Below are 11,899 nucleotides of genomic sequence, written 5' to 3'. Positions count from 1 at the left end.
GCGCTGCGCTCCGGGAAGCGCCGCCGCAGCCGCCGCAGCCGCCGCAGCCGCCGCCAACTTAACTTTCCGGATGGCTCACCAGCGCGATGGTCCCTCTGCGTCCATTCGGCCCGTGCTGCCTAGGCGCGGCCACCCCAGCCGCGTCCGGCTTGGCGCGCTGTGCTCTGGGCGGCGGCTGGGCTCTCCGCTCCGGCACCCGCTCCCTCCGCATCGGGTCCCCGACGGGGCACGGCTCGCCTGGCTGCCGCGCACCGCGATAACCGGCGCTTTGCATGCGGGGATTTGGGACCCCCAAAGCTAGTTCTCTGCGCTCCCTCTGCCTTGAGAAGCTCTAAATTCATGGACCCCGGCATAACATCACCCCCCCGCCCAGGCTCGCGGGGAACTCAGTGGCAGGGATGTTCCATGTAGGGGCACTGGCCATGGGTTCTCTATTCAGGACGCCGAAACTAACGCCCTAGGGGTTACAAGGTGCTGCCCGCCGCGTAAGGAGAAGGGAGGGTGGCTTACCAGGATTGCGGAGCTTCTTATTCTTTGACACGGCCAAGATGACCATGGAATTGCCGATCAGGTCTACAACGATGGTGATGACCATCGCACAGAACATAAAGGTGACCAGAGCCGGTGGGTAGTCTGGCTGAGGCAGTTTACAGCCAATACAGCCGTATGGGGTGGGAACCGCCAGGGTGGGCCCCATGGCGTCCCCGGAGACCGTTAAGACCTCCAGCGTGCTCAGGATCGGCAGCCCGGTCCGGATGGAAAACACCTGCTCTGTCACCAGGAGCTCCGGGAAAGCGTGCCTCTCTCTTCGAGAATCTGAGAGGGAATGACAGCCTCCCGCCCTCTCCGATGAGCTTTTAAAGCCTCAAGGGGAGGCTAGCCCCGCCCCAAATCCCTCCCTCCGACCAATCAGAGCTCCCTGACCACCCCTGCTTTGGTTGTCACCTCTTCTTTGACAAATCCACATCGAGGTGTCGCCTTGCTTCCGACTGCGTTGTATTGCCTTGTATGTCCTTCCCCTCTAGTCACAACTCCCCTCCACAACTCCCCAGGTACCCTGAGTCTTGACAAGCTTGGAGTCTTCCCCCCGCCCCCACCTGCAGCCGCCGCCGCCGCTGAGCTCTCATTTCTGGCAAGTTTTTCTCCCTCCTCTCGTCCCCCCCAAAACAAACCCTCAGAAAAGCTCTGTAGACTGCAAAGCAGCGGCATGGGGGTCCCTCTTGGGGTCCAGCGCCAGGGCAATCCAGTTCTCAGTCCCCAGCAGAAAGCAGGGGATGGCCAGTGACCCCCTCGGACCCTAGATCCATGCCCCTACAGTCTCCTTGAGAGGTTCACCCCATCCACGGTGCTGTTGCCTGTCTGGACTTTCTGCATCCCGCGGGAAGCAGAGGACAGCCGCTGGAGGCTCTCACCCCAACTCGGGGTCCCCAAGCTCTAGGTAACTGATCCTCACTCCGGTGCCCTCCAGGAACCGATTGCCTCCCTGACCGGCAGCGGCAGCAGCGGCAGCAGCGGCAGCAGCGGCAGCAGCGGCGACGGCGGCAGCGGCTAGTGGCGCCTCAGTCCTGTCCCGAGCTTGCACTCTCCATGAAGAGCTGTCCCCTGCTCCCGAAGCTCGGAGCAGGAGCGGGTCGGTTCCCTGGGAGGAAGCGGAGGGCTGCTTGGTCCGCAACTCTGGGAGGAGAGAGGGCGGGAACTCATCCCTTTACCAGCTCCCGGACACTCAGTTTTCGGGAACGCAAAGACTGCTTTGGGAAACAGTATGAACAAGAAAGTCTTTCCCTTGGGCCGCTGCTCCTCCAAGAAGCCGGGGACAGGGGCTGCAGCGCTGCTCCCTCCCGGGAGCCCCTTGCGCTCCGCAGAGCGGCTGCCGGGCGCTCTGGCGGGCTCGGGGAGTGGCGCCGCCGCGGCGGGCAGGGCGCCGAGGTACCAGCGCACAGCCTAACGCCCTGGGCCCCAGACGCAACTCCCCCGGTTCTCCGCCTCGTCATCCTCTGCTGGGGATCTCCTCTGTCCCCGTCCGGAGTGGGCCATGCCCTCGCCCCACAGATCTCCCTCCCCCGCCTGGTGTCACGGTCCCCTGAGGTGCGCTCAGTCTCGCGGAGCGCGTGGGCCACGGGAATCCCAGGGGTTCGGGCTCAGCTAAAGGGGCGCCCCCTTAACAACCTCGGTCGCGGGAGCGGATTTCTGTCCGCTACTAAAAGTTGCGGCCCTCGTGGCGAAGCCTCACAGAAAATCTCTGCAAAACCCCTTGAAACTTGTTCCTGGCCAGCCTTCCTGCCTCAGGGGGGGACAGGGGTTGCCCTGGCCGGGAGCGCCACCATCTGGACGCAGCCGCCCTCCTGCCCCGCGGGGGTACGGACCCGGGGCACGGGGCTGGGGTGTCCCCCGCGGAACTCCAGCGTTCGGGGACCTTCAACGGGAAGGCAGGCGCTGCTGGATGGTAATGTTACCCCCATGCTGCGCTCGCTGCCCAACTCGGAATCGCGCACGAGGAGCCATCTCTCTCCCCCCGGCGCCTTTTCACCTGGCCTAGCCTGCTCCTCGCGGGACCCGGCTGAGCGCGCCGGCTGGACTTGCCCCGGTGGAGCGGCCCCCTCGGCAGTCGGCCAGGAGGCACCTGTCACGGAGGCTACCAGCCGGCTCGGCTTGCCCACCCAATGCCACTGGGAACCCCGAAAAGAGCCCGCAGTCAGCAGCTCACGTGCACCGTGGAGCGTTTGTATGATCCGCACCAGACGGTTCACGCTGCTCGCCCAAGGGTTTGGATTCTTTCCCTTGTGGCGGGGAACGGTTTTGAATGAAAACAAACATGCAAACTACCAACACAATTGGAAGGAAGAAAAGGAAAAAAGCATTCAAGTGACTGAAGGCACTAGACTTCCCCGCAAACAAGTCTGTCAGGCGAGCTGCAAACTGCGAGCGGGTTTCAGGCATTCTTTGTGAGACTCCAGTGCGCCGGGCTTCCGAGAGGAGGTGGGAAAGGAGGTGGCCCCAGGGCTGCGGGAGCCGGGGCAATTTCCCCGTGGGCGCGGCCTGGGTCTCGCTGGGATCGGGGAGAGGACCAGAGGGAAGGGCGAGCTGCCCCCGCCCCCTACCCCTGCTGGGTCTGACCTCTTGGGACCTGGGGTTTTCAATGCTAGGCTCGGAGGCAAGGCAGCTGTTTTAATAATCTAAGGGAGAGAATTCTGTATGCGGTTAAATTAATTTGTTTATTCTTAAGAACTAGTCTTCATAAAGAGTCTGAGCGTTGCCCCAGTAATAAGAAAAACGGATGGCTGTGGCATCGGCTCCGTGGATGACTATGAGGGGAGAACCAGTCTGGTTCCGGGCGGGGTAGACAAGCTCCTGTGCAGAAATTCAACCGCCTTGAAACAGTTAAGACCTTTACTGGGCAGAGGGTGCAGTGGGTATGGTTTATTTAAGCTTTCCAAAAGCTTTTTAATTAAGCCGCTTTCTAAAAAGCTCGCTAAGAAGCCCTAATAACTGGAGGTGGAGAGAAACATTTTATTTGGGTTTTGAAACCTATAAAGATAGAAAATGCAAATAGCAGAGACCTGGGACATTCCCTGAGAATAGATTCGACAGGATCCCAGGAAATTCTGGGAACCCAACAGGAGACTGAGAGGAGTAAACCAATGAGAATATTACAGGGAATTGTATAAAGAGTTTGTGAACTTCCTGGGTGGCGCAGATGATTGCGGCACTCGGTTGCTAACTGACAGCTTGGAGGTTCGAGTCCACCCAGAGAAACCTCAGAAGAAAGTCCTGGTGATCTACTTCCAAAAAATCAACCATTGAAAACCCTCTGGAGCACAGTTCTACTCTACACACATGGGGTCACCATGAGTCGGACTCGACTCGAGGACAGTAACTGGGTTTTTTTTTTTTTTTTTTTTTTGCTTAGGTGTTACATAACCTCTGGGTCTCAATTCCCTTGGCTCTAAAATGCAGAAACTCACAGTGCCCACCTCATCATAGGGTCGATGAGATGGTTAAATGAGATAATGCATGCAAGCGCTTAGAACAGTACAGAACATAGCAAGCATTCACCAACAACTAGTTACTAGCAGTATTCTGGAAGTTTCTAATACTCTGTCTAAACTCTTTTCTGTGACACTTCAATGGAAGACAAGGACTCTCTGGGACAGCAGAGACTCTGCCCTCAGCTGACTCATGCTCCAAGACCTCCTGCTGCTAGGCTCTAATTCCTGGTAGAAGTCACCCAGTGGACACTCACCCTCTCCTCAGGTCACTGTGGGTGTGTCAGATGGAAAGGGCCTTACACAGTGACTTGCCTTCTCACTGACCCCTGAGATGATTCACTGACGGGGTTGTATCTTGTCCACAAGCAGGAACAATTCACTTTCTTGACATCACTCAGAATGAGAGCTTGGGGATGGTTGACCTGGAGACGGGTCAGAGCTGAAGTCCACATGTGGCTGGGTGTGCTCAGTCGGGGGGAGCCGGGAATCTGCTGAGCGTGGCACTAACCAGGCTAGGGTGGGGGCCAGGACCAAGGGCTACAGCCTCAAGGGACCCGAGCAGGGATTTAGGCAGGAATCTAGGGTCCCTGGAACTGGGACTTGATGTTCCCACCTGAGAGACAGCCAGGTCACGGCATCAGCCAACTCAATAGCAGTTTGGAGCAGGTGCTTTTTTTTTTTTTTCCTAAGCAGACTAAGACTGGTCACATTTTCTTTACCAACTTGGAGACGCGGTTTACATTTGTTAAATGAACAAAGATAATGATTGCCCTTTCCAAATTCTCTGGGCTTAATTCATCATGGTTAGAACCACTTTATCTCCCCTGTGCTTCAGCAGCCATTAGGGAAAGCAGGCCATACCCATTTCCTGTAGTGCAATCAGGGGCGCACCAAAATAATTAGCAGCCAGGATCTGAGTGCCTGATGAAGACTACGGGTTAGGTGGTTCAAATCAAAGGGTTACCAGGGAGAGAAGAAGCACATTAATTACTTGTAATAACACTTGGACTCCCTTCCTCTTGAACAATTTACCTGCTAATTAGAGCTTGATAAACAATATCCATTTTTCCTAGCTTCTCATTCTAACCAAGCATGGTCACGCTTAAAGATTGTCCCTCTTATTAATTACCCCCATGGCTTCTGATGCACTGGGAGCTTGGTCTCAGCCCACCCTGCTATATAAGGTAGGGCGTGGCTCCCCTCAGAGCCTGAACTGGTCCTCTCTCTCCACAGCCAGTCCACTAGCCCCTCATAATAGCTAACGTGTGTGTAGTGCTTTCTAGATGTCAGATACAGTTCTGAGTGCTTTGTTCATATATTCTCGTTTAATCCTGACAATAGCCTTATGAGATAGGCACACTAATTATCCCCACTTTACAGATGAGGAAACTGAGGCCCAGGGAGGTAAAGTCATTGCCCAAGGTCACAAAGACAATAAGTGGTCGAGCCGGAAGTCTAGCTCAGGCTGCCTGGCTCCAGAGGCTGCACCTTAGCCACAGTGCCTCGCTGCTGTCTGCAGGCTACGCTGTATTCCCGGCTCCAGGGCTCTGGTTCTCAACTTCCGTGCGTGTCGGAGCCATCAGGAGTGCTGAGGGCAAACGCAGCTTTCTAGGTCTGTCCCCTAGAATTCTGATTCAGTAGAAGCCAGAGATTCTGGATGTTTCCCCAAGTGCCCCACCTCCCCCTCTCCCCCAAAGTGATTCTGATGCAAGTGGCTCTGGGACCCCGGCTTAGAGAAACCCAGTGTCTTGGCTATTCTTAGCCCTTTGCATTTCCGTGTAAATTTTATGCTAATCTTGTTAAATCACACAGGTGCGCGTGCCCACACACACACACACACACACACACACACACACACTCTGCTTTTACAGAATGTTACTTCTGTATCCATGGCAGGCAGAGGGAGGTCCTTGAGTGGAGAGGGAGCTGTGAGTGCATGTAGACCTCACCTCCTCAAGCTAAGTGTGAGGGACTGTGGCTGGAGAGGAGCGTGTGGAGGGCCCGAGGGGGAGAAATGGCCGTCCTGGGATATTAAAGGAGCAAAAAGATGAACTGCAATGAGACATCCTAACAGGGCCATGTTCTGTGAGAGGAGACAAGTGAGGGGTCACGGCAAAAAGACCCCCAGCAAGGACTAGAAGGCAGAAGGGGACAGGAAAGCTGGTGAAGCGGAACCCAAGGTTGAGTAAGGACAGTGCTGACATGTAGTGGGGTTGTTAACCATTGTCATAAGGCAATATGTGTAGCAACTGTTTAACGAGAAACTATTTGTTCTGCAAACCTTCATTTCAGGTACAAAAAAAAAAGAATTATCTATGTGAGATCAGATTGACAACAGCAGCGCAGAAGGTTTGATTGGAAGCCTAGGGGGCAGTAAGTTGAAGATAATGGGGATGGAATAATTTGGAGAAGGATAGTGAGAACAGCAGCACAACTTGAAGAACATAATCGGTGTCACTGAATTGTACATGTAGAGATTTTTGAAATGGTGTATCTTTGGCTACGTATATTTTCCCCAAAAAAGAAAAAAAGGTCGAGAAGGGAGCATGTTGACATGTCGTGGGGTTGTTAACCAATGTCATAAAACAATACATGTACTGACTGTTTAATGAGAAACTATTTGTTCTGTAAACCTTCGCCTAAAGTACAATGAAAAAAATTAATATTAAAAAAAAAAGACCCCCAGACCTCACAGGTGCTTCTCTTGGCTGAGGCAATTAGGGAATTAGGTTGGGCAGATACAGTATTCAAGAATACTTGGCCCAGACCAAAAGAAGCCCCCAAAAGAAGTCTCCTCCCCTGCAGCCCGTGAGGGCCTGCTAACAATTAGCTAGAAGCTCTGGGACCCGGAAGACTTCCTGCTTCTGTCCCTCTCCTAAAGAGCTATTTCAAAGTGAAGTTCCACTTTCTAATCAAAATGATCTTTACTTGGCCAGTGTTCTCGTCACTGTCTGATTCCTCTTCTTCCGGTGCCAGATGAATTTTCTCAAAACAAAAAAAGAAAAACATTTTTGTGACTTTCCTTCCACTTGGCACCCCTTGAGCTTTTATGGAAAACTCAAGTAATTTGGTTGGAAAGGGGTTTGACATGATCATCAAACCCTTTCCCTCCTCCCTTCCCACCCAGCTCTGCAGCCTTGGAGAAGGAGGGTTTCTGGCCCTACCTAGCCTCTCTCCAGAAGATAAAGCTCCGCTACCCTCTGCACATGGAGAGTAACATAGCCACTCCTTATCTGCATGCCAGGCAGGAGGCTTCATCTCATGTATCCCTCACAGCAACCCGGTGAGGTGGGCATTATTATGCCCATTTGGCAAATGAAGAAACAGAGGCTCTGTGAGGGGATGCCATCTTTCCCATCAGGTTCTTCCTCATCTTCCCCTAACTTCCTCCTTCTTGTATACACTCCCAGCAGGATAGACCTAGGTCCTTGGGGTAGGGTGTAGGGATCAGCGAGCAGAACTGTGGTTAGTGTGATAGTTGGGTTTACTCTGGGATGCAATTGGCTAGTTGAGTGCTTTCTCTGGGCCTGGGCTGGCAGATTCCAGGACTCATCCCCAGGATCCTCAGGATCCCAGGCCTCATCTTGTCCTGGAAGCAGTCACCAAGAGGCTGGGTTGGCACAGAGTGCCCTCCTCCTACTGCACCCCATGGTTCACCACTCCCATATGCAGACATGAGTGAGGGAACCTGGAATAGACTCACAAGCTCGCCTTTGACCTTGCCTTTGAATAGGGGTTGGTTGGTAATACCTAACTGCAAGTATGTTGGACTCTTTTACTTGTTGCCAAGATGAGGCCTCTTCTTCCAGGCTGGCCAGCCAACAGCTACTGTTGGGCTGCTTTTGTTAGTGCTTTTTGTGACTTGGGTTAAGATAGTCTTCCCTACTCTGAGGTCATGAAGATATTTTCCTGTGCTATCTTGTAAAAGCTTTATAATCTTTCTTTTCACATTAGGTCTTTCACCTGTTTGGGCTTGATTTTTATGTACAGTGAGAGGTAGGAATCTAATTTCATTTTTATATATGTATTAAGAAACCCAATTGTCAAAGAACCATTTATTGAGTAGTCCATCCTTGCCCCACTGATCTGCAATTTCAGGGCTATCAGATATTGAATATCTGTGTGTGGGGGTCTGTTCTGGGGCTCTCTATTCTGTTCCATTAATCTATGTTTCTATTCTTATACCAATATAACTAGAGCTTTAGTTTTCACATATGGTGGGGCGATTCCTGCCACCTTTATCACCTTCAAAAGTATCTTGGATATTCTCGGCCCTTTGCATTTTCATATAAACTTTATAATAATCTTGTCAAATTACACAAACACACACACAAAAAAAACCTGCTCAATATTTATTAAGAATGCATTAAATCTAAAAATCAATTAATTGAGGAAGTACTGACATCTTTACAATTTTGCGTTTTTCAGTCATTAACATGATATATTTCTTCAGTTATTTAGGTCCTCTTTATTTCATTTATTTATTTATTTTTAGGTCCTCTTTAATGTCTTCCAATAAGAGGTCTTGCAAAACTTTTGATAGTTTTATTTCAAGGTACTTCAAAAACTTTGAAGCTATTGTAAATTCCCAAAGACTTGCTAAACTCTTTTACTAATTCTACTGTTATCTTTTGATTCTTTTGGCTTTTCTATGTAGGCAATCATATCATCTGTGGATAAGGACAGTTGTGATTTTTCTTTTGTTTTCCTCATTGTGGTGGTTGGGACTTCCAATGCGATATTAAATAGAAATTATGATAGCAGGCATCTTTACATTATCCTGATCTCAAAAAGAAAGCTTTTACTGTTTCACCATTTAGCGTGATGCTAGCTGCAAGTTTGCTTATATATAACCATTATAAAGTTAAGGAAATTCCCTTCAACTCTTTATTTGCCATAACTTTTTAATCATGATTGCATATTGAATCTTATTAAACATTTAATCCGCATCTATTGAGATATAAGATTTTCTTCTTTAGTCTGTTAATGCGGTAAATTACATTGTTTGATTTTCTAATGTTAAACCAACTTTGCATTCTTGTGATAAACCCAAGTTGGTCATCTTTCTGATATGTTACTGCATTCTATCTGTTAATCTTTTCTTTTGGTCTTTGCATTCTTGTTCATGAGTAAGATAGCCCTCTATTTTTCCTTTCTTGTACTGTCCTCGTTAGATTTAGAATTAAGGTTTTGCTAGCCTCATTAATTTCCTTCCCAGGAATAGATACTTGCCTGCCAAATAATCTGTATTCTGTGGTGCAGGGGTTCAACTATTCTGTGTACAGGCTTTCAGGAAATGCCCTCTCTTTCTTTTTCAGCCTCACATCTCTCTCTTGCCCTCTGGCATCTCCAAATCCTAATGGTCTTAAAGGTTCTTCCACAAAACTAGCTATCTCCTTAACAACACCCCCATCTTTATATACCCCAGGAGGCGCTTCTTTTTCCCTGCTTTGTCAGTTACCACTCTTCCATCTGCCTTGTGCCCTGCAGACAGTCATTGGGATCTCTCTTCTATGGAACTATCTCATATTTTATTTGTCATTATTGACTTATACGTTTTCCATTTTATTATTTTTAGTGGGGTCTTAGTAGGACTTGAAAATAAACAGGAATGCTCAATCTATCATCTTTAAATGGTGGTCCCTTTCATTCTTCAACACATTATAACCTGGATTTTGCTTCCACCACTCCCCTGAAACTGCCTTAGGCGAGGTCACCCAACACCAACCTCCATGTTGCAAAATTCAATGGATATTTTTCAGTTCTCATCTTCCCTTGACCTCTCACTGCATTTGATACAGTTAACTACCACTCCTTCCTTCTTGAAATATCCTCTTCTCTTTGCTTACATGACAACATACTCTCTGGGTTCTCTACTTAACCTCTCTGATAAATTGTTGGTTTTTTTTTCCTCAAACCAACATGCAAGTGGGCATTGAACTCAGACTCAGAGGGTCTGATTTGTAGTTCTAACGCTAGTCGGTTTGAATATCACTGCCCCTCTCTGGACTTCAGTTTATGATTTCTAGAAGCACTTCTAGTTCTAAGCTTTTATAATTTCACATTTTTTAAAACCTTTTCAGGAATGAAAATGATAGTAAATAATTTCTATTACAGCTTAGTAGTACCACACCAGTTCCTGCCAGCAATATTTAATGGAGAAGGAAACTCCCTAAGAGGAATGAATACCTTTCGGCACTCAGCAGCTTTCTTTAGCTACGTACAATGTGTGACCATGTACTTTTTCCTAGAGCTCCATTCTGTGTGGGACTGTGGGTTGAGGTAGAAGTACGTAGTAACCTTACCTGGGGCTATGTCAAAAAAAGGATTAGAAAGAGGATCACAGCATCAGTCCCTTCCTTGAATCACAGTGTGATACTCTGTTCAACATAAAGATATATTTAGAAGACCAGCTTGAAAAATCAATCTCCAGCAAATGAATTGTGTATCTTCAGTACTCCATAAGAATTATGCTGGAGGTGGGGCCAAGATGGTGGAGTAGTCAGATACTTCCAGTGGTCCCTCTTACAACAGACCCAAAAAAACAAGTGAATCAATTATATATGACAATCTAGGAGCCCTGAACTTCAAAGGCAAATTTGAGGAATTGGACTGAGTGGCAGGGGGAGGGAGAGATAGTTCAGAAGCAGGGAGGAGTTGCCAGACCTGACCCAGCAGGAGCTGGATCCCTTCAGGCCAGATCAGCTCCTGGTGCGTGGTGAGGCAAGCAGTGGCACTCAGGAGGAGTTTTCCACATCAGGAGAGACCCAGCAGCAGAGAGTTTACTTGGCGATCCAGAACAAGTGAGAAGCAGCCCTTGATCTGGGAAAGATAAGTACTTGTGTCTGGCCTACCATGCAGATCAAAAACACCACCCTTTGGGAAAAACACTCTCTCCCTTTTACCTTTCCGCTTCCAGCTCTGCACTGGGTTTGGGACGGCTTCAGTGATTGCCACGACCCATCACGTGCCCTGAGCCATTCTCCTGGCCTCAGAGAGGGAACAAATTAACAAACACGGGAAAAAATAGCCTGCCGACTCCCCTAAGCCAGGAACTCAGGATAGGCACAGCTCCTTTGACTAGGCACAAGCATAAGGGGTCCATGGACTTTGAGTGCCTTTCCCCCTGCAGAGACTTGTGTGGGCCCATTTCAACAGTGTAGGCCCTCATTACCACAGTACAACAAGGTATATATATACCTGAAGTCTAACTTCAACTGTTTCAGTTATGAAGTGGCAGGTTCATGACATTTGACACTGCTTTGCCCATTAAGCAGGGTCTTCACCTACCCACATCAGGGGCCTGAGGACTGATGGCTCCACCCACACTACCTAGCCATCCACGACAGGGGTCCAAGAATAAGTGGTGCTTCCCAGTCCTTACAGTGAACAGCATTGGGTGCTCATATTCTGGATGCACAACGCACCAACCTATGCACTCTAGGGAACAAATAAATGCTTTCCTCCTGGACACTCGGGGGTGGCCGTCGGCCGCCTGCCTTGTTCAGCATGTGACCCCCCCTGCTGCAGCCAGATGTCAGTGCCTACACCAATCACCCATGACTGTCTAGGACTGTAGGTGAGAGCCCGCACCACACACTTGGTGGCCAAGTACCTGGACACCTGAGCTGAATCCATATGGGAGGAGTGGGTGGATTCCTGGGCTCACAAACTTAGTGGCAGGTCTAGCTACCTGGCAGGAGGACATTGTAGCTTCAAGGGTGACAGTGACAGGGCTAGCTCACATGAGCAGCCTATTTGGGCACATCAAAACAAAACAAAACAAGAAGCTAGGACACAGTAAGCAAACATAAAATAAATAAATATAACTTATTGATGGCTCAGAGATAACAGTCAATATCAAATCACATACAGAGGCAGACCATGATGGCTTCAGCAAGCTCCCAAAATAA

General features: G+C 49.5%; 1 protein-coding gene across 1 annotated transcript in view; it reads right to left on the bottom strand.

The window, feature by feature from the left end:
- Positions 1-697, bottom strand: part of GPR50 (G protein-coupled receptor 50) — a 4,145-nt gene extending 3,448 nt beyond the window's left edge. Inside the window, exon 1 of the mRNA XM_004390718.1 lies at positions 511-697. Within this exon, the coding sequence (XP_004390775.1) occupies positions 511-697 (187 nt within the window). The remainder of the gene's footprint in view (positions 1-510) is intronic.
- Positions 698-11,899: the final 11,202 nt, after the last annotated feature.

Source organism: Trichechus manatus, unplaced genomic scaffold (genome assembly GCF_000243295.1).
Source record: "Trichechus manatus latirostris isolate Lorelei unplaced genomic scaffold, TriManLat1.0 scaffold00323, whole genome shotgun sequence".
Taxonomy (NCBI): Eukaryota; Metazoa; Chordata; class Mammalia; order Sirenia; family Trichechidae; genus Trichechus; species Trichechus manatus.
The sequence above is the reverse complement of the archived record's forward strand: the minus strand, read 5'-3'. Positions and strand labels throughout refer to the sequence as shown.